This window comes from Solanum pennellii, chromosome 2, assembly GCF_001406875.1.
Source record: "Solanum pennellii chromosome 2, SPENNV200".
Lineage (NCBI taxonomy): Eukaryota > Viridiplantae > Streptophyta > Magnoliopsida > Solanales > Solanaceae > Solanum > Solanum pennellii.
This window is the reverse complement of record NC_028638.1, coordinates 53,843,912-53,867,354: the sequence shown is the minus strand read 5'-3', so window position 1 is coordinate 53,867,354 and position 23,443 is coordinate 53,843,912. Positions and strand designations below refer to the sequence as shown.

Sequence of the window (23,443 nt, the reverse complement as noted above, 5' to 3'; positions counted from 1 at the left end):
AGTAAAGCTCCTTTTGATAAGAAAGTTAGTCGTCATTACTATCAAAGAGTAAGTCTTCCATAGACACACAATAAAGGAAATTATACTTAAATCACTTCAAAGAAAATTTCTAACACAACATTACAATTTGAACTAGAATCATCAAATACAAAAAGTACTGAAACTTTCTCTTTTCTATCTGTAAATTCTTTATACAAAGGGAACCCCAACCTCTAAACCATAACCCCTCTGCAAAGAATATATCTTTATACCTAGTAACATAAAAAATGATCCATGGGTTTCCTCAAGGATGGGTATGATAGCCATTAGTTTCTGATTCAGGAACAGGTACAATAGCCTTTTGCATTTCAACATTCATCTCTTCTTTTATCCCATTCTCATTGTCATCCTCTTCATCAGACTCCAACGTAAAATGAGCTTGACTATCGATTTCCAAGTGTTGCATCTCAGCTCCAATAGGTCTATACCGCATATGTTCACGGCCAATGCCATGCTTTTTACACACAATTGAGTATACAAAAGTAAACACAGCCACAAGAAGAGCAAGGTGGCAATTGAACTGAAGGGTAGCAATAGCTCCACCTCGATGGTACTGAGGATGACCTTTACACTTAACCGTGTAATTACCTCTACTCCTTTGATGTAAATAGCATCCCTGTGCAATCATATCGGAGAAAAAAGCAAACCCCATTTGAAGAGTCCACGTCCCTTGCAAGATTAACCCAATCCCACGTCCTAATCTAGTGTAATTTGATTTGGGATTTTTCAATTCTAGAAATGAACAAAATGCACAAATAGCAATAGGCACAAGCAAGAGATTATAGTAACGATTTTCAACTCCACTTGGGTCTTTCCTTTGAAGATAAAACAACAAAAATTCCTCAGCAAAAGCGAAGAGGCAAAGCAAATTGAGGATCGGTGAAGGTAAATGAAAAGAATTTTTCAAGCGGGTCATGAGACCTAATACCGAATAGAGAAAGAAAAGAAGAGAAATCGCGATAACCTGCAATTGAAGGACGGAACCAATGTTGTCTTTGGAGTTGAGTGCGTCGAAAAAGGATAACAAGGAATCGAGTACGAAAAGGAACGAAAGGATTAAGATTAATACAAAGGTGACCGATGAAGAAAAAACAGAACCTTGCTCATGCTTATCTGTAGATGGATTTTGTGGCGGCGATTGGGTAGTGGACGACGGTGATGAATTTTTCAGTGCACCAGAAGAAGAGACCAGAGATTCCCAAGCGCCGATTAGTATAAATCCGCCGCCGGCGACAGTATAGCTGAATAGCCCCATTGTTGACTTTGATTATCGTTAGATCTCAAGAAATTCTACGTTATAGAGAAGCTTCGTTGATCTGGCCAGGCTGTGCCTCCCTATTTAGTCTCAATTTTCTGCTCACCTGACTTTCCAAGACTCATATACTCCCTTCTTTTTCCCTTCTTCCTTAAAAAAAAAAAAAAGAAAAGTGAAGTTAGTTCTAAATTTAGATGGGTTAAAATAAACGAGTAAATGAATAAGTAGGACATATTTTTTTAACTTTTTTACTGATTTATTTTGATAAATTAAGAAAAGAATAATATTTAAATAGTTATTTTTTTAATTAATTATTATTTTAAAAAACTTTTTTGAATAATTTAATTTTTTAATTAATTTATTTTATAATTAATAAAAATAAAATAATAAATTTATTATATTAATTATTTTTTTAATATGTATTAGTTAAAAAATAGGTAAATAATTAAAAATCGAAATGATACAATGCAATTTAGCATAATTATATTCATAAGTTAGTTATTTAGATGAGAGAGGTCAAGGTCACGTGGGTTTCAAATTATTCCATCTAATCAATGTAAGGCTCAAACAACTTTCATACCTTTTAATAAGATCATAATAAATCATCACCATCCACATTCATCGTGTCTAGTATTGGTAAAATAAGTTTATATTTTAGTTATTCGCACGTATTTAATAGGTTGGGTGAGTGATTTTTTACTTGGATAGAATACGGATTGATACTTATATTTTATCCGTAAGAATATAGTCATATAGGAAAAATATGAATTAGTCAAACGAGTTAAGCTTCTGATTTTTATTCACTCAAAATTGATGATATTACCAAATATATAGTAACTTCTCTTTCTTATTGTATTTTTCTATAAAACTAATTATTTTTTTCTATATTGAAAATATGAAGTCTTTGGCCCTCCAAAAATATATATTTTAAATTTATATTTTTTTTGTTGATTATAGTTATATGATAAATAATAGTGACAAATAAGCAAATTATGTATTAGTATCGACATTGACTAAAGTGTATTAGAGCAACCACACCCCCCAAAAAAATAATTTTAAGTTTATTTTTTAAAAAATATTTTAAACTTTAAAATTTTTCCCTCCCTAACAATGAAAAAAATTTAATTTTTTTTTCACTTTTATGATACAATAAAACTAAGTAAAACGTACGAGTCATATTTTATCTTAAAAAAAGACAAAAATGTTTTCTCTATGTTAAATTCTAAAACAGAGTACTATTTACTCGTGAAAATATAGGTAAACCAGTATTTTACTTAGGGGTGTCAAATGGGCGGGTTGAATTAAAATTGGAAATATTAAAATGGGTTCAATAGAAATCGAGCCCCCCCCCTCAAGTTTACTTTGGGCTTAAATAGGTTAAAAAAACGGGTTGGGTCTTGACCCGTCCAATTTGATCCGATTAATCTCAATAATTTAACATCTTGATATTTAACTTTTATAATCACAATTTGAATCTCCGCTCAAGAATTTTTTATTAAAAAAGTAACAAATGGATATAAATCCTAAAAGTTGTTAAATAGATAATAATTCATATCTTCAATATAGGAACATATCTTAATAAAAAGATTTAAAACGGGTTGAAATTGGAGATTTAATTGGGCTCAAAAGAGAATTATCTTTAAATGGGTTAACCTTGAATGGGTTGAGAATGAAATCAATTCAAATTATTTTGAGTCCAACCCTTAAAATTCTGGGCGGGTTGAGCGGGTTACTTATGTTTGGGTTCACTTTTGATACCCCTAATATTACCCCACTTATTTATTATCCAACTCATTTTTACCCACATCAAATATGGACAAATTGAATTATTATTCATTTTATGTTGACTCATGTCTAAATTTGACTTAATCCACCTATTTGCCACCGCTAATCACGTTAGGTTATATGATCAATATTATGTTACTGCTCTAAAAATAATACAAACAACGAATAGTAGGCCGATTCAATGTCCAAACCCCCAGAAGCATGCTCCTTAACACGCCCATAGACGGACCGGACCCTAGGCTCCTACCGACCCTTTGACACATTTATAACTTGTTTGATTAAGTTTATAAGATTAAGTTTATAATATCAATTTATTTTAAAGTGTATATTCTTTTTCTAAATAGTTTTTTTTTTTAAAAAAAATGTTTTTGGTAAGAATTGAGAAATAGTATTTGTTTAGCTAATTTAACTAATAGAATTTATTAGCAACTATTAGTATTGGACTGAACTTTTTAAAGTGCCTCTAACTATATTTTTTTAAAATGTTCCTGCAAAAAAAATATTTAAAAAAAACTTATATTTTCCTGGAAAACAAATATTTTGACCTTCTAGAAACAGCCAAACTAATATGAGATGAACTTGACAATAAATATATATATATATATATATATATATATCAAAATACCCCAAATGATTGAAGATGAAACTCATCTATCTTAGTTATAGATCTCAAAATAGTATTTGTCGGAGTAATACCTCAGATGATCTCTCAATTTTCAATAGTTCATTTAAAAAGTTATTGAACTTTTAATAATTCATTTAAAAAGTCATTCAACTTTCAATAGTTCATTTAAAAAGTTATTTAACTTTGTTTGATAACTCAAAAATCATTCAACTATTGATATTTCACTTAGAAATTCATTTAATTATTGATATTTCATTCAGGGATGGCTCGACAGTGTTAAAAAAAACATGTCACTTAGGCCTCAAATTTTAGGGGCCTTTTTTTTTTAATAATAATAGGTTATAAGTTATTATTTTTTTAACAAATATTGAATACTAAGAGTTAACTTTTTCATGAAAAATGAAGAAAATATTAGGAGAAATTTGATATATTTGAACTACTATGTCGCGAAAAATAATTTAAAATAAAAATAATTATATTATCAATTGAAAGATAGAATAAATCAATTATATAAAGTTGTTAACAATTCAAGTTTAAGATCTCATTTGATTTTTGCTTTAGGTCACTAATATGCTCTAGCCGTTCTTGATTTCACTTATAAAGTTACTCAGTCAATTTAAATATTTTTTGTTAAATTTTGTAAAATTACAAAAAATAATTAAACTAGTCTTCTAAAAATAAATAATAAGATGTTTATTTTAATTATTTAATTGAGTTTTGTTGAAATATTCTTTTTGTTTTTACAAACAAACAAAAATAGTAGAAGATTGCTACTGTGAGTTTTTACTTGCTTCTTATTAATTCCAACCTTTTTTTTTTATAATTTTTAACAAATTCAATTTCAATTATACAATTACTAGAACGGAATTTTTTTTTTTTTGGGTCAATTGCTACTGAGTGTTTTTTCATAAAAATTATAATTAAATGACGGAAGCGGATCAATAAAATAATTAAAATAGACTTTTTTTTTAGAAAAAATAGTTTTAAATGAAATTTAATGAAAAAATATTTAAATTAATTGCATGACATTTTTATGTGAAATATTAATAGTTGAGTGACTTTTTAAGTGAAACATCCAATAGTTGAGTGACTTTTGAGATATAAAACAAAGTTAAGTGACTTTCTAATTGAATTATTGAAAGTTAAGTGACTATCTAAAATATTAACTCGATATTTGTCACAAAATACTTTAATTTTAAAGTGAATTATATCATGTGTATCTAAATTATTGGGTTTGATTTCATAACCCCTTGTATTCCGAGATCTTTGTTCTGAAGGATAAGTGTTAACGAATGACAAAAGTCTCACAGGTGGTTAATGACATGGGTAGACTCCATGTAAGGTTTGAGCAATCCTCCCCTTTTGAGCTAGCTTTTGAGGTGTAAGTTAAGTCTAATTCCTAATTTAACATAGTATCCGTTTCACCCGATGTTGGGGGGCCAAAATAGAAATTGCCCATGCACCAGATGCTAAGTATTAGGCGTGAGGTGGAGCGTTAAAAAATGACATGGTTAATGAGATAGGTTTCTTATAATCCTCATTCGAAAAAGTCATTTTTTTCTTGTGCGCATGCATATAAAATATACTTTTAATAGATGACTCAACTAAAAAAATAAATTAAATCTTAAACCTAATTTAACATTAAGAAATCCGAAAAAGTCATTTTATTTCTTGTGTGCACGCATATAAAATAACTAAAATAGCAGAATAAGCACTTTCGTTTAAAAACCGCACACGTTATTTATCACATTTTGGTGCAGGAACCTTGTTTTTAATATTGCACTTCTCGTGTGCACGCATCCTTTATGCTGTTCCTCTCCGAAACTTCTTGCTCTGTTTAAGTAAAAAAATTGCACTTTCCGTTTTGGCTTTACTCATTATGCAAGTCATAATATCAAAATCCTTATCTTGTACTAGACATATAACAAGTATATAAATAAATACCAGACAGTACTCTGCAAACACTCCTACATTGTACAGTAAACATCATGAATATCATCAACAGGGCAGCTTCGATTTTTCTTCTTTTGGTGTTTTTCTTGGCTTTTTTCAAAGATTCTGTTCATGGGCGCCCTCTTTTACTGTCAATGTCCAGACCCAAGCCGGATGATGCTGCCTTATTTGCTCGATGGCTCGTTTCTCAGAATTATTGGGGTGTCCTTAAGTATGTAGTAGTTCCCTTTTTTCTAACTGAAAGATCGAATCTTTTACTGTGATTTGTTATTTTTAGTCAACCCCAGTTGGTTTGGGATATTGATTGTTCTTGATTTTGCTTCATAGTTCATGACCTAGATAGATCGAGATTCTTGATTGATTGCTGTAAGTGTAAAGACATAATTTTTCTTGTTTCTTGTGTGGCACAACTTCTCAGTTACTCCTTTTGTTTCAGTTTATTTGTCTAATTTTGACTTGATACGGAGTTTTAAAAAGTAAAGAAAAATTTGAATATTGTGGTGTTAAACTAAAGGTATGCAGAATGTATAGTATTTTGACATGCTACGTGAAAAGTTGGATTGGAGAGTGCCCAAAAAAGGAAGAGAACTTCTTTTGAAACAACAAACAAATTGAAATGGATCTGCATTAAAGATGTTTCATTTGTGGCAGCTGAAGTCAACTTATTGCCTATAACAGATAACTGTACTGACTAAATAAATAATAACTGATAATTTTGCCTGAAAGCTGATTCAGTGACCTTTCTTTTGCAGTACTATAGCAAGTGATATGGGAGGAGCACCGTTCGGGTATGTATGTTAGCCTATATCTCTGTAAATTGTTTGGGGAGCTATTTTGTTTGTTTTAAGTTTTGCTTATGGATGGATTGAGATTATCTGATAGTCCTAAAAGTTGACTCTTTTGGAAAGCTTTTCTGCAGTCATGTATTTTACTGATGCTCAGAATTCTCATTTTACTACCAAAAAGGAAAGAAAAAGGTTTCGAGATGTCTTTTATTTAATGTTAACTTCATAAGGGAGGGGTCAACCGGATTGTCATCATGTTATTTGGTATTAGAAATGTATTTGTTTTTACCATTACTCTTAGCATACAATTTACAGTATTTCTTTTAGTGCATTCTGAAGCTGCATAATCGTAAGTCAAGTATCACTTTAGGGAAAGGAAATGTCTACATAAGAAAGTGGAATGGTGATAATTTTAATTCAGGTGATAGTTCTTTGTTCGATTTTGAAGGGGTTTGGACTTTGAATTCTTTGAAATCTATCAACATAGAACTTCATGTTTCTTGAACCCCGAGAAACTTTAGGACAAGAGATGGAGGATTTGTGGAATGAGATGTTTTATGGATTTGATGCTGTTCAAGCTTGTTATAGTAGTCTTATCTTGAATTACTTTCTGTTGTGCAGGAATGTTGTCTCATTTAGTGATGGGTTACCAGACAAAGGCCGTGGTATACCATACTTCTACTTAACAACGCTTGATCCCACTGCTAGAAATGCATTGAAAGACCAGAGATCATCATTTACAATCAGTGAGTACGCCATTGGAACTTGTGGCAAGAAAGATCCTGAGAACCCATCTTGTGCCAAAATTACCCTCGTAGGAAAGGTGGTTGCACTAACAACTCTTCTCCTTTATACAAGAGATTTTGTTTATTTTGATGCAGGTATCTTTTAAACAAGAGTTTTTTGTAGCATGCCGAATATTCTGTATCCCACTCTTTCAGGGCATATTTTTCACTCCAAAGTTCAGCGTATCCCCCTTAGTTCTACATTTAGAAATGAACAGTAAAAGAGGAAATACTTAAAAAGGAGGATAAAAGACCTTAGGGAAAATGGAGCCCCACTTTTTGTTGTGGATTCTATACAAGGATAATGAGGAAGGGGCCCTCTTGCCAAACCTTACAAAAGATAATTACGGAGACTCATCTACGGCTGAGAATCTCTAAAAAAAAATTGAGCTCTGAGATCTTGACACGTAACTGGACCTACTAAATGCAAGGTTAGCTAGTAGTAAGCTTGACTTTAATTGGATTTTGATCCAAATATTGATATATTCGAGGTTAGTTTCTCAGATGTTCATGCAATACATGAGGATTTATTATTAAAGTTAATTTTTTCACGCAATACTTGAGGATATAAAAGACATTTTAGGTATTATGGTAATTTGAGTCATCCTGAAAACTCAATATTATGCTTGCTCGCAGAATTTAGAAAGTATACTTGCATATTGCTGCACATATTTAATTCTGAAACAGACTGGTAGTCTGAACTTTCCACTAACTGGTTCCTTGGTAATCATTTGGCCTCAACTTTTCACTGTAACACTGTAGTCGGTCTGCATCAATTATATGTTGTGCTAATTGAAGCAATTACGACGTTGATGGGTTCACTCGTTAAGCATATGAAGTACATGCTGATATGCAAACGTGTGGCTTGGATGTCCAGAAAACTAAAAGTTGATTTGTAGTTCCTTTGTTCTTAAGTGTAAGTGTATCGTCCACATTCTTGCTAACATTATCATACTTTGTGTCTGTGCTGTTTTAGTTGAAAGTGGTTACTGGAGATCCAAAGGAAACTAGCTTTGCTCAAACTGCTTTATTCACAAAACACCCTGAGATGGAAGGTAAATGTCTTGGATCTGCCATCTAAAGTATTACTTTTGTTAGCAACAACCCTCACATGTAACTAATGGCAGGTTGGCCCAAGAGTCACGATTTCCAGATATACAAATTAGAGATTGAAGAGATATTTATGATCAATTGGTTTGGTGGTCCCAAACCTCTCACCGTGGATCAGTATTTGCAGGCTAAAATGTAAGTTTAGACTTAAGAGCTGTAAGGAAGTTGCTAAAGAAAAAATCTGATATTGTAGATGCACAATGAATTGAAAAAATAAATAAAATATTACTACCATTAGTTTCAGTGTTGATGTCATTCCTTACTTAACACACGATCCATACACAGGGATAGTCACATGACCATTGCATGAACGCCTTTATGTATACAATCTGCTGACAAGTTCTTTTCAAGTGAAGGTTGAAAGTGGTTTTGGAATGTGAAAAAAGGGTATCAATTCAGTGATCAATGAAATTCAACTGTAAATAGGAGATACTTGTGAAGCTCATTATCATTCATTCACTTGTGCATTTGACATTTTGTATGATTTCTGGTTTGTAAAATAATGGAAGTTGTATGCAAATAATAGGATGCAACATCCCTTTTAACTATTGCACAAGTCTCCAGATATTGGGGCCAGCTGAAGAGAACTTAAAAAATTTAAAGAAGGATGTTCGTTAAATTTGCACAATTTATCACAGTCTTGTTTTATAACTTGTAATACTTCCCTGTTTCTTTGGAGACGAGAGTTGCAGTACAACAATATAACACTGTAATCTCATAAGTCCCGAGGAGAACCCGCTTACCCTGTGATGGTAGAATGATATTTCAAAGTGCTCAAGGAAGAAACATGTTTAGTTTGTTGAAGTATAAAGGAACATTTACATGCTTTGTTCGGTTGAATCTGATGTGCGTAGTAACTAAAATTTATATTCTGCATCCTGAAAGGACGGGAGATTCATACTACTGTCATTCCATGATATGCAATTTTTTTTTTAAAAAAAAAGATGGAGGTATCTAAGTGTATTTTTTTTTAGGTTTAAGATATATGTTTAAGTTGCGACTAAATACGAAATTATCTAGAATTTGTCTTTATTGAAATGTGAACATAAATCTCAAATTCTCAACCAATTTATTAACTTAAATTTTGTATATTCATTCTATATTATCAATTACATAGCAGAAGTTTAAGCTATGAAAACAAAGTAACCTTTGTTAAGAAGATTTTACCTATGTGAATTTGCTTTAATAGAGGACGTTGGAAAATCAACTATTTATCAAATATTTCTTTAGGCCTCATTTGTTTCTATTATTTATTAAGATTAAGAGGTCTGAACCTAAATATACATCTGAATATTAAGATTTGCTTTAAGATCTAGGTGTTGATCTACATACACATTTGAATATTAAAAATTGGTCTCTAAATTTGAACACTAAATAATCAAATACCGTTTGTTTTCAATATGCGAATGTGCATGTGAAATTGAATATTATATTAATAAAATATTATAAAAATTTCATTTACAACAAAATATATCATTTTTGATTAAAAAAAAAGTTTTAGTAATCATGATTTGAAGTACTATTTTTTCATTCAAAAACTTTGATAAACAACAATATACAAAAAATATTATTGCAACTAGTTCTTGGCACACATCAATACAAGAAAATTATTAATATAAAAAAAAGGAAAATAGTTGAAAGGATTTATGAAAACTTATCAGTTCAAGAGAGAAAAATTGGTGTTTGATTGAGAAAAGAGAGAAAAAAAAGTTTTTAGTTATGAAACAAAAAAGCACGTCAAAAACAGAAAAACGATGATCTGAATGTTGTTAATAGTGTACTACATATCTGATTCGTTCAGAAACATTAATACGCTTTCTAAAAAATTCAACAAATTAAAATAAAATTGCATATTGTTTAATTATGATTAAGTTTTAAAAATCATACCAGTTCATTAATTTAACTAAATTAATATAAGGGAAACTTACATAAATATACTATAATAAAAAAATATTTACTATTTATAGCAATAATATATTTTTTTTCACTTGACCACTTTTAATTTATTTTACTACAAGTTTAATACATATTACAAAGAACAATTTATTATGCACATATAATATAAATTTTAATGATGAATAATGCATTTATCACACATTTTAATACACTTATAATACAATGTGACAATTTTTTACCAAACAAACATAATATATTTCAAAAACAATTATAATTCAAATATATTGTATACATAATTCACTATTAATATTATTGAGTTATAAATGGTAATAAATAAAAAACATCCTTAAAAGCAGTAATTATTTTTTAAAATATATTAATTTATTTAATTTTTCCTTAATATAAATAGGTACCCAGCGCATTGGGGCTAAAATAAAGCGGAGGCAGAACTCATTTTTGATCAATTGTCAATGTAAGGATAGCATCATCTTCCTCGACACCAATGTTGCTTCCTTTCTGCAACTTCCATCCCATAAACCCTTCTAAAACCCTCTTGAACCCCTCACCATCACATTCCCTCTTCTCTATTACACCCTCTCTTTCTCTAAAACCCTTCTTTCCTCGTAATTCTCTTCCTGTTTTCGCCACATCCCCTGATACTGAAGCTTTACCGGAATCCGCCATCCGAAGAATCGCCGACAAGCTACGCAGTCTTGGATTTGTTGAACAACCCAAGAATCAAGAAACCCAAGAAAATGCTTTGAGTTCTAATCCCACTGCTAACTCACCCGGTCAAATTTTCGTTCCTTTGCCTACCCAATTACCCAAGTACCGCGTGGGTCACACGCTTGACACCAGTTGGAGTACGCCTGAAAACCCAGTACCGCAGCCTGGTTTAGGGAACTCTATACAGAAGTTTCATGAATTGAGGGATGAGTTCTTGAAGGAGAAGGAAAAGGAGAGGTTGAAGAATAAGGAGTATAAGAAAGAGAGAGCGCCTAGTTTGGCGGAGCTTACTTTGCCAGCTGAGGAATTGAGGAGGCTGAGGACAGTTGGGATTGCGCTCAGGAAAAAGTTAAAGATTGGAAAGGCTGGGATTAGTGAGGGGATTGTGAATGGTATTCATGAAAGATGGAGGCGTATCGAGCTTGTTAAAATTACGTGCGAGGACATCTGTAGGTTGAATATGAAGAGGACTCATGAGTTGTTAGAGGTTAATAATACTTACACCCCAATACTCAATTGTCATAGTTTAAAGAAATTGAAACTGCATTCTTGGATTTTCCTGTGTAGATTAATGTAATAAAACAATATGAAACAGCTTCACTTTGGCAATTTCTTCAGCCCTCTGTGTTGCATATTTAATTAAAGAAAGTGAGTTAATTGCCTAAGAGGACATGGATACCAGAAGAATGCATGCAGCTGGTTTACTGATCCTTGTATACCTATGGTTGTTTGCCTTGCACTTCTCTATACCACTAATTCTGAGTATATGAATTTACTTTTCCTTTAGATGTCTCAGATATGTTACATTCCATATGACATGAGTTTCCTTATCAAGAATTATAATGGTTTGGTGTTTAACCATATTGCTTTTTCATAGGTAGAATTCATAGCTCGTAAGTTAGTTTTAATGTGCAGTACACCTCTGCCATAATTCTTATCATTACTTTGGCTTATTTAAATATTCACAGAAGAAAACTGGAGGTCTTGTTATATGGAGATCTGGAAGTAATATAATTTTGTATAGAGGAGCTGATTACAAGTATCCTTATTTCTCTGAGAATAGCTTCGAGAATAACAGTGCACAAGATGCTAACCCCGACTTGTTCATGGGTACGGAAGAGCACATGACTAACTCATCTGGCATAGATGCGGTAAAATCTGATGCATCGGACAGAAAATCTTCTCCACGTGTAATCCAGGGTGTAGGTTCTCCAGACAGAGTCCGATTTGAATTGTCTGGAGAGGCAGAACTTACTGAAGAAGCAGACAAGTTGCTGGAAGGACTCGGTCCTCGCTTTATCGATTGGTGGGGTTGTGAGCCACTGCCTATTGATGCAGATCTTTTGCCAGCTATAGTCCCCGGGTACAAGAGACCTTTCCGTCTACTTCCTTATGGAGTAAAACCTAAATTGACAAATGATGAAATGACAACACTGAGGAGACTTGGTCGACCTTTGCCTTGCCATTTTGTATTAGGTAAGTTTAATCTGATGTCAGAGTGTAATTTAACTAGAAAATACTTGTTATACTTGCTCGTGTATTTTTATCAGGAAGAAACAGAAAACTCCAAGGATTGGCTGCTGCAATTGTGAAGCTTTGGGAGAAATGTGAAATTGCAAAAGTTGCCGTCAAAAGAGGAGTTCAGAACACAAACAGTGAACTGATGGCGGAAGAGCTAAAGGTTTGTGAAATTAGTTTAGTCCTTTGATGAAACACTTTTGTTTTTATGCAACACTTTGGTCTTCACCAGAAACTGACTATACTTTGTAAAACTTATCCTATTCTGTTTCACATAGAAGTAAACTTTGCAGTGGCTGACTGGAGGAACCTTGCTCTCGAGGGATAGGGAATTTATTGTCTTCTACCGAGGGAAGGACTTCTTGCCCTCTGCAGTCTCTTCAGCAATAGAAGAACGGAGAAAGCAAGTTTTTGAAGAGGAAAAGCGGAATGGTTTTAATTCATCAGTAGCAAATGCTAAGGAAAGGAAACAATCCACTACGGGAAGTGTTTCCGATGATGGACATGCACACAGAGATAACCAGAAAGGTGTCCTAGAAAAAAAGAAACTTACTTCCATGGAAGCTGCTATCAAGAGAACTGCAGATAAATTGACCACTGTATGTGTTCAAAATGGTTGTGTCTGTCCACTTTCTTGCAGATTCTAATATTTATGTTTGAATGTTTTATGTTTTCATGCCAGGCATTGGAAAAGAAAGCCGAGGCAGAGAAGCTCCTTCTGGAGCTTGAGGAGGATGAGGTGCCACAACAATCTGATATGGACAAAGAGGGAATAACTGAAGAAGAAAGATTCATGTTGAGGAAGATTGGCTTGAGAATGAAGCCTTTCTTACTTCTTGGTGAGTGCCTCTGTACTGCAAGCCTATTTGTTTTGCCAACAAATTTATGAAAGTTGACTCATGTATTTCTCTGCTCATGCTCAGGTAGGCGGGGAGTCTTTGATGGAACAGTCGAGAACATGCACCTTCATTGGAAGTATAGGGAATTGGTGAAGGTAATAACAGGGAGGAAAAACATTGAAGAGGTCCACCAAATAGCTAGGATGTTAGAGGCAGAGAGTGGGGGAATACTAGTTGCTGTTGAGCGAGTTAATAAGGGTTATGCGATCATTGTGTACCGAGGAAAGAACTACGAAAGGCCTGCTTCGTTGAGGCCTCAGACTCTTCTAAGTAAAAGAGAAGCAATGAAGCGCTCTATAGAGGCTCAGCGACGTCAGGTAATGTTGTAGTATTTAAGGTGCCAGTAAATGCATCTAGAAGTTTCCAGATATAATATCTCTTTATTTTAGTAATTGACTTTGGCATTGTTTTAAAATTTGAAGTAGATTTGACCCCTTTATCAACTATACTTTTCTCTCCTTCCATTCAAAATCTAACATTCTGATTCTTTTGTTTATCTCAAAAAAAAAAAAATCTAACGTTCTGATTTACCCACTTAAATATGATTGCAGCTATACATCTCACTTTCTACTAAAAGACTATAAGAAGAGTTGCAGAATTGAAATGTAACTTATCGCAGCCAATTCCAGAGTTAGAATGTATGGAAAGAAACCAACTTTACTCGAAAAAAGGAAAATCTCCAAAGAGGCCTTCCCTCATGTGGTCTGAAGAATAGCCAACGTTGTCACTCAGTATCATAATCGTATTATTTTGTGTGATCCACTTTTGTTCGTGGAAGTACGTCGAGTCATTAAACGTCTAGGCATAAACATGGGGGTTTTGGTTAAAAAGGAATCATGGTAAGTTTAGCTGTGAAAGAATCCAACATCTAGCCCATCATTTTATGGACTCCATTGGAAATTTTTGCACAACCCAAGCGCGACAACCTTATAACTCAACACCGTCTTTGCATGTGTAACCTGATTTGGGTGCAATGATAGACTTACAAAGGTTAGCTGTAGTACATGTGAAAGAATTTGAGCTTCCAGCCCAAAATCGTATGGTCATGCTTAGACTTTGGAGTAATCCAAGACCTCGATAGACCACTTTGGAAGCCTTCAACCAATCTAGACATTTAACTACGCGACTCAACATAACATATAGCTTATGTGTTGGTACTTTGATGTTTTTTTTTAATGAAGGCAATTTCCATTTGTTATGTATCTGTTTCTAATTCTTGTTCTCACAACTAGTTAAATTTGCTAGCACTTGTTTCTAGAGATGTTTTTCCTTCTATTATTATCACTGTACTTTTACCATCAAAAAATAGAAAGGGAAATAACAAAAATATCAGTGTATTTCTGCAACACATTTGAGTTGAGGTGCTGGTGATTTATTTTGTACGACAGTCTGTAAGCTTCTCTACCCTTGTGAGGTTTCTTATTTCTATAGATTTCCATTTTTCTCCTCTTCTTTTCACTCGTCTTTCTTTCTGATGCTTCTGCCAAAACTCTTCCACTGCTAATCTTTCTTTTGCTTTGCTTTCTGATGCAGTCATTGAAATTACATGTCTTAAAGCTTACACAAAATATAGAGGCTTTGCAGTCACGGTTGGTGTGTTATCTTACCTTATTGGAGTTACTTTGATTTTTGTGTTCCTATTACTAGCTCATTTCTAAATTATATTGAAATGTTGCATGATTTGCTTTGTTTCAGGCCAAAAATGAGGAGATAAGTCATATTCAGTCACCGGATATAGTTGATAGGCAGGTACCAGTGACGGGAATATCAGATGCTGCAGGCGAAACTAATTACCAGTCTAGTTTAGCAAGTCCTACTGAGGTGAAAATTAATCCATTTATTGTACAATGTATTCTGTCACTGTTGAAGGAACAATTATGTTTCTTGTTGCTTCTCATATATTTGATGCTTGTTGGATTCGAGATCCTTTATCAACCATATATAAGGTACAAGCTAGAGTGTCACCTTCAGAAGTCTTTCAGATACCCCAATAGGCACAAACAACTTGCCTTCAAGTCGTAGGCATATTCTTTATGCTTTCATTAAATTTATTAGGACAGCATGTATAGTTAATACCTATGTTTAAGAGATGGATGGATCTGGAGTTAAGATTGTGGACATATAACCACTTGCATTCTTATTTTCATGTATGAAAACTTGGTTGTAGAATCCTGTGTCATTGTCTTCTTTAGTCATCATAATTAATGGTAAGTCAAAATAGCTGCTGCCCACATGACCCAAATTTGTAATTTAAGGAATTTGATGTTCGTAACCTTTTCTATCTGGGATAGGTTTTTCTGTTACCTAGCCGCATGCTGAATATCATTGTAAAAACAATCCTTCTAGAATCAAACATTTTTATATGAGTTTCTGTGACATAGAGTACTGAGCAAAATGAAAAAAAAACACTCCGCCGATTATGAAATGTCTCTTCAAAATGCTTGATATCAATCAATGGTTAAATGTATGTGGTCCTCACATTCTCTGTTGTATCATTTCTTGCACCTTTTATTATTTTGCAGTGTGTATTGATAGAGAGAGAAGCTTATTTAGCTTTTATATTCAGGATTCTGGAGATGCTGCAGAAGACACTGATCCCAGTTCTCAGAAAGAATTATCAAGTGATTTCTCGGACACAGACCACAATTCTCAGCAAGAATTTCCAATTGATCCGTTTTTCCAATATGAGGGCAAGGTTGAGGCTATGGGTGATACAATTCAACCTCAGCATCAATCTATTTCATCAATCAAAGAGTCGAAAAGTATGTTCAATGTGAATGTGGATCAAGAAACATTCAGCAGTGTAGTGAGTGAATCTGTTTCTAAGTCTTCCAGGGTAAACTTCGTTTTCTCTTCACAATTATTACACTCTATTTCTTTTCCATCACAAGGTTAATGGTAAAAAAAAAATTCGGATGTTTTTCTCATTGATTCTAGGGAGAAGTTAAGATCCACTTTTCTGAGACCAGAAGTTTCAACAGAACTCGGGAAGTTGACAATAAAATGGAGGTGTCTCAACCTCCTGTAAAACCTCAACAAGCACTTAGATCCACCCGGGGTAGGTCCGAAGGGATGCCTACCAGAAGAGTACAGCTTTCCAACAGGGAGAGGTTGCTTCTCAGAAAACAAGCCCTCAAGATGAAGAAGCAACCAGTGCTTGCTGTTGGTAATGAGAACCTCTTTTATATTCTCTGTATTCCTCCTACTGTGTTGTAGTTTGTTGTATAGAGTTGCTATTTTGAAAACAAGAATTAATTTTTTGCCAACCACGGGGCATTTTCATCTTAAGCGAGATGACACTGCAAGCTTTAGCTTTCACTGAGTTGGGTATTCACTCAAATCTTCATTGTTATGAGATTTGGTTTTGGGATATTAGAATATTTCACTTGTGGTGGACCTAATGGTAAACTGGAACGCATTTAGTTGTAGTTTTCACCTTGAAAGAGCAGGATAAATTTATTTGATGCGATTGGGAATTCTGCATTTTCTGCATATCATGCTGCTGATCTTTCTTCCCCGTAACCAGTCTTGGCGACTCCTGACCTTAAACTTTGTCTTCCTTTGCACCTTCATATCAGGGAGGAGCAATATTGTTACTGGAGTTGCAAAAAATATCAAAGAACACTTTAAGAAGTATCCTCTTGCGATTGTGAATGTCAAAGGAAGGGCAAAAGGGACTTCAGTTAGGGAGGTGGTTTTTAAGCTGGAGGTTTGTTTATTGGCTATTTTAGTTGCTCGTTTAATTTGGCACCACCCCCATATTCACTGAAAGCCTATCTTTTGACACTTACTGCAGCAAGCTACAGGTGCTGTTCTTGTTTCTCAAGAGCCAAGCAAAGTCATATTATATAGAGGTTGGGGACCAGGTGGAGAGCGTGGTGCTTCTAATGGAAATGACACCAGTAATTCGAAAAACAGCAGAGAGCAGAAGGAACTAATGTCAATATCTCCTGAACTTATATCAGCAATCAGACTTGAATGTGGCTTGCCGTACAACAATGATATGGAAGTTGCTTCATAGGCAACAACCTTGGTAAAAGGGAAGTTGCCAGTTGGTTTTTTCAGGTTCAAAGCCTTGAGCTCTCATCTAACAACGCTTTTGTGCCCCCGATGATGGTCTCTGAATTGTCTGTGCATGCATCTAACAATTGCTTTTTTGGTGTGGAGTTGGAATCTAAATTGTGCATCACCTCTCCCATACAAATGAAAGGGAATCGGCTGCCACCAAACTTCTCTCCTTGCAGAATTTCAGTAGCTGGAATAAGTTCCACATGATAATTCCTGTCCCATGGTCATTGTGCATCAACTGGAGAGATTCTGTATGTCAGTTAAGTGGCGCTGCTAATTTAATTGTTTTCGAACAAGCTCCATCTTTTTTGGTTTTGGATAGGCTCTATCACTTCTCAATTATCCCTACTTGCTGACCTACATTTTATGTAAATAGAAGTTCCAATTCAAAAGAACGCATCTATTACCATGTCATCTATTTAATTTTCCCTAGTAACAAAAAAGACACATGTTACACATCGCACATGTTCCTTTAGATTACATACTGGTTTTAGATTAGTTATGTTCATGACAAAACAAGTATGTAAACATATAAATTCACCAAAAATTTAATATATGACATTGTCTTTATCAAATTCTTTTTAATTAACATTAGATATTCAAATATACGTAACTATTTTTCATATCAAATTTGAAAAATAATACATTTAAAATGTTGGTCAAATTTTTTTTAGTTGAATCTCGCCTGCAAAGTGTGAGAAAATAGAGTTGTCAGCTACGAAGCGGCTGATCTAATACCTCGGTGGAGTAATTCCCTGCAGTATTTGATCATTTCTCAAAAGATGTGAAATCTAAGTTGGAGCAAGAGTGTAAGACTGTGAGCAGATAACATGCCTGAGCAACAAAGGAATTTCGAGGCCAAAAGTACAAAAGCTGTTAATGGGGAAGATTGGAATTGCCAAAGTGTAGATCTTATTTAACGCAACATGACAAATATTAAAGCATCTTTCAACTACCAAAACCATGGCAATGATAATGTAAGGAAACATTAAGACATTAGATGTACCAGCTCTGAAACATAAATTACCCATTGCGCCAACAATGTAACAATAGTTCTACACAAGTTTGATGATAAAAAACGGCTGGATATAGGGAAGCTCTGCGTCCTGCTTTCCCCTCCCACATTCGTACTTCTGGTACTTCTCAAAATTTATTCCATGGTATCAAACAGCAAACTGAAAAGCAGAGATATGAAACGATTATGAAATAGCCATGCCGTGATACATACAAGTAATTTAATTATTCAGAAAGTATGAAAATCAATATTTGAGGGACATGACCAATAGGGAAGGCAAGGGTGGTGGGGAGGAATCAATCTATTATAGCATTGTACCAACAATGATCAGAGTGGTGAAGTCGGTATGCTTCAATATTAGACATCAGTGCTTAAATTTGTCAAAGGCAGGGCTGGTTACAGAGACTCTGTGTAGCAATTCAATAGGATGACTATTGACAAGTATATTTAACTTCATACATGAAGATGGAATATGCAAAATGTTGAAGATCACAGAGCTGTTTAGATCATTTTGCTATATTCAATTAGATTATAACTACAGGCACACCTTTCAAGCTTTTTTTCATTAATTTCTTAATTTTTGGAGAGCCGTGTCCCTCAATTTCAGTGATCAAAGAACACATTCCCATGCACAGGGTTGTCATGCAACATCCACTAAAGTCGCAAGTGTTATGACTGTTCCTGCTCCTCTCCTTTTTTTTTTGGTTTCTCCTATATTGGTCAAAAGAAGAGTCTGGTTGGGAAGGAAATTTTGGTAATTCTTTGTCATGACAGAAATAATTGAAGTTGCATTGACCTAGCGAGAGGTCAGTAGTACTACAAAACGGCAGGAGATAAAGTTCCTGAGAGGTGTACCTTGGGCTTGGAGTATTTTGTACATGTTACTATGATCTTTGATAATCCAAACAATAAGAGCATAAAAAAAGACCCATTATCCGAACAAAAAAGGGAACTAGAAAGAGTTTGGAAACCATTTTCACTTTATTAAAGTTTACAGCATGCAACGAATTTTTAGATGAATGTTTTATTAAGATGATGATTCATGGTTACTATCAAGTATCAACACTACAATGTAAATGTAACAAAGTTTAAGAACCAACCTCATAAAAGAATCAAGCAGCAGCTGCCTGTTGTAGCTCCCTCTCTGCATGCTCCCTGATCCTCCTTTCTAGCTCTGGTCTAAAGTGCCTAATAAGACCCTGCACTGGCCAAGCAGCAGCGTCACCCAAGGCACAAATGGTATGCCCTTCAATCTGTTTTGTCACCTCTTGGAGCATGTCAATCTCTTCCAACTTTGCATTGCCAACCTTCATTCTTTCCATGATCATCCAAAGCCATCCTGTGCCTTCCCTACATGGTGTACATTGACCACAGCTCTCGTGCTTATAGAAGTACGAGAGCCTTGCAATTGCATCTACAACATCAGTTGACTTGTCCATGACAATTACAGCAGCAGTCCCCAACCCTGACTGCACAGCTTTGAGTGCATCAAAATCCATAAGTACATCCTCACATATGTTCTTGGGAAGCAGTGGAACAGATGAACCTCCTGGTATAACAGCAAGCAAATTGTCCCATCCTCCACGCACACCACCACAGTGCCTCTCTAGCAGCTCCTTCAATGAAATACTCATTTCCTCTTCAACTGTACAGGGCTTGTTAACATGGCCTGAGATGCAAAACAGCTTTGTCCCGGCATTATTCTTCCGGCCAAAACTAGCAAACCACTCTGGACCACGCCTTAAGATGGTTGGTGAAACAGCTACTGTTTCAACATTTGTGACAGTTGTTGGACATCCATATAGTCCTGCATTAGCTGGAAATGGAGGCTTCAATCTTGGTTTCCCTTGTTTGCCCTCAAGGCTCTCCAGAAGAGCTGTCTCTTCACCACAAATATAGGCACCAGCACCAAAATGAATATATACGTCAAAATCATAACCAGATCCACAAGCATTTTTCCCCAACAATCCAGCTTCATAGGCTTCTTGTCTAGCCTTCTGAAGGCTCAACCTTTCATTCACATACTCTCCCCTGATATAAATATAAGCAGCTCTAGCTCTCATCCCCACTCCTGCAATCAGACAGCCTTCCAACAACTTGTGTGGGTCATGCCGCATGATTTCCCTGTCTTTACAGGTTCCAGGTTCACTTTCATCAGCATTGACGACAAGATATGAAGGACGGCCATCTGTTGTCTTTGGCATGAAGGACCATTTGAGACCAGATGGAAAACCAGCACCACCACGTCCTCGAAGACCAGATTTCTTCATTTCATTCACGATCCAGTCAGAACCCTTGATGACAAGATCTTTTGTTCTGTACCAATCTCCTCGCTTCATGGCACCTTTGAGGTAAGGGTCATGCAATCCATAGAGATTTGTGAAAATACGATCCTCATCTTTAAGGCCACCAAAGTGAGTCCTCTCGGGAGGTGGGGGTGGGGGTGTAGGTTGGGGAGTGCTAGCAGTTGATGCAGCCTGAGTGCTAAATAACCTACCATATTGGCCCCATCTTTCACTAGAACGCTGTGCTAATGCAGTCCGTTGTAGAGAAAGAAGGCCCTTTATAGGTGCCTGTTAGAAGAACATGCCACACATCAGTAATTCTAGCCTCATAAGAGGCGAGACTGAGCAAGCATAATTACAAAGGTAAAAGATTGTATTATACTGCACTAAGCGATGGGTCTATGCATCATGATTGCAAAATACTCTGTTTCTCTAGGAGACCAACCACAACACAACTCTTTTCCAGGCTTTAGATGGGGTACACTTTGCTAAACTCACCGAAGCAGAGTTGATTGAATGGAAACATAAGATCGAGAGAGTAACAGTAACATTTCCAAAAAAATTATTCCGAAAATAGATTGTTAATACCTGATGCTAAGGGAATTGCACAAGAGGGGAAGAAACAAAAAGAATACCCTCCTTTTGATGTCTGGGTGGGGGAGGGGAGGGGAGGAAACACTTCTGCAAAACATCTCTAACTAACTGTTTTCAAAGTTTAGGTACTAATTTAATTTACATCTACCTCTCTAAAATAAATAGATAAGCCTTCCGAAGTAATAGAGTACGAAGGTTTTCTTTCCCTGAAAAAAAGAAGCTTACCTTGAAAGAGCTTAATTCAAAGTACTGCGGAAGACTACACTAACTCCTTATTAATCTATATACATATAACTCATTCTAAATTAAAAAGTTGAAAACACACACAAACAAAGAAAAGAAGCTACGGAGTCTATGAATTAAAGAGTTCTGATAAGGAGGTTAGGTTCAAAATATGAACTTGCATAACTTATAACATACTCAAATAAAAAAAAGTAACCCATTTTTTTTCAACGAAAGCAGATCAATAAAGCAACACCTCTCCTGAATAACTTATCCAGGAATCAAATAAGATCAAAAGCAATACCCACATGTGCTAGCCAAATAAAATTTAGGGTTCCTCATCATTCATCTTTATAGGAATACCATGGCCATTCGAATCAGTTAAAATTAAGCCACATCTCTGAAACTATAAATTTGCAATAAACATCCTATGAAGAATACCAAAAGAGTAATCAACGAACAAACCAAGGACGCATCAAAATGCACGTAAGGCGTATTCTCACAACAAATTTTCATTTGTATTTTGGTGGCGCAAAAAAATACAGATCGAAGATAGGGACTTACCATGAATATTGAAGCAGAAATGTGATTAGTCGATGAAATTCAGCTGATTCTACAGCAGATTAGGGTGAGATTGAAGCTCTATTTCTCAAAAAAATAAGAAAAAATAAGGGAAAATGAAGCTGTTGCGATTTGTGAATCATGACGGTCCACGTAGTGGGCTTGATGGGTATGAAATATCATGATGGGCCTTAGTGTTCAGGAAATGTCGTAATGGGCCTTAGTGACACCAAAGTTAAAAGATATATCGTCTGCCATTAATGTACCAATATGATCGAAATATGCAAAAATCATGTATACCACTGATATACATATTGTGTAAAAGTATATATATATATATATATACACATTCCATCTTTATACACATGATTTACCCAAATATTATATTCTTTCCCTATTTTAAAAGTTTACAGATATAGCTTGAAAAATTACTCTTTTGGTTAATGTTAGATTTGGATATGCACATAGACAAAATTTAAATATCATCTAAAAACAAAGCCATTAGTGCTAATGACTCCTCAATACACACGCGTGTGTGAGAACATTTGATAATAAATTGTTCTAAATGCGATAACAATAACCATAAGAGTGGTGTATAAATAATTTTATTATTATCGTAGAAAAGTATGATGTTGTTTTTGCTAAAAACTCGACTAAGCTAAAACATATCAAAAAAATTGAGTAGAAATATTAAAAAACATATAATATTACAACCAATGCAGAGAAAACAACAAAATAGTCGTAGAATTGAAAAATAAGATAATAGAAGAGTAATAATAGCATAGTATTTTAAACAAGAGACATAAAATTAAACCATACATGTGCTTAGAATCAATCCTTGTTCGATACTAATTTTATTTTTGATTTTTCACCTGGTGTTTGTATTCACATTGAAGTCCAACTAAATTTAGATTCGTGCAGGAAATTTCATGTTAAAAGTAAAGTGCTCCGTAACAAAAATGACTATGTACCAACGATACTCAAACCCACCACGTCTTGATTAAGAATGAATGAGTCCACCACATTTCTCGTAGGTGGTTCAATACTAGATTCACTCTTGGCCTATGTGAAGTCACCTCAATGGCCTAATACTATCTACAAGATATAGCAAAACACTATACCGATCCGTGATACATTGTTGTTCATAATTCCTTTGTATCTCAACTTTTCTCCATTCTTGCAATCCAATGTCATGTAAGAACATGTGCAAAGTGTTAATTAGTATCTGGAATCCATACAATCTCTCCTTCATGGTTTGTTGTAAATAAAGATGTCGTTGTATCACTAGTTCCATTGAGAATATAAGAAAAGTTTTATTACGA

At 34.5% G+C, this 23,443-nt stretch overlaps 4 protein-coding genes across 4 annotated transcripts; 2 read left to right on the top strand and 2 right to left on the bottom strand.

The window, feature by feature from the left end:
• Positions 1-62: 62 nt before the first annotated feature.
• On the bottom strand, positions 63-1,444 carry LOC107009163. The gene has a single exon (XM_015208440.2). It carries the CDS (start codon positions 1,292-1,294, stop codon positions 284-286), a length of 1,011 nt encoding a protein of 336 aa, XP_015063926.1. The 5' UTR covers positions 1,295-1,444; the 3' UTR covers positions 63-283.
• A 4,053-nt stretch (positions 1,445-5,497) lies between these two features.
• On the top strand, positions 5,498-8,988 carry LOC107008672 (protein CREG1). Its single transcript, XM_015207806.2, has 6 exons — positions 5,498-5,868; positions 6,410-6,445; positions 7,064-7,265; positions 8,204-8,282; positions 8,355-8,472; positions 8,623-8,988. Exons 1-6 carry the CDS (start codon positions 5,693-5,695, stop codon positions 8,645-8,647), a joined length of 636 nt encoding a protein of 211 aa, XP_015063292.1. The 5' UTR covers positions 5,498-5,692; the 3' UTR covers positions 8,648-8,988.
• A 1,679-nt stretch (positions 8,989-10,667) lies between these two features.
• LOC107011269 (CRM-domain containing factor CFM2, chloroplastic) lies at positions 10,668-17,904 on the top strand. The gene is made up of 12 exons (XM_015210684.2): positions 10,668-11,446; positions 11,928-12,435; positions 12,510-12,640; positions 12,771-13,076; positions 13,160-13,316; positions 13,401-13,693; positions 14,910-14,969; positions 15,072-15,197; positions 15,943-16,212; positions 16,314-16,542; positions 16,955-17,085; positions 17,173-17,904. The coding sequence occupies exons 1-12, from the start codon at positions 10,736-10,738 to the stop codon at positions 17,395-17,397; spliced, it is 3,147 nt and encodes a 1,048-aa protein (XP_015066170.1). The 5' UTR covers positions 10,668-10,735; the 3' UTR covers positions 17,398-17,904.
• A 408-nt stretch (positions 17,905-18,312) lies between these two features.
• LOC107011224 (NADH dehydrogenase [ubiquinone] flavoprotein 1, mitochondrial) lies at positions 18,313-22,275 on the bottom strand. Its single transcript, XM_015210637.2, has 3 exons — positions 22,125-22,275; positions 19,560-21,032; positions 18,313-18,619 (listed from the first exon to the last, which is right to left on the bottom strand). Exons 1-2 carry the CDS (start codon positions 22,125-22,127, stop codon positions 19,572-19,574), a joined length of 1,464 nt encoding a protein of 487 aa, XP_015066123.1. The 5' UTR covers positions 22,128-22,275; the 3' UTR covers positions 18,313-18,619; positions 19,560-19,571.
• Positions 22,276-23,443: the final 1,168 nt, after the last annotated feature.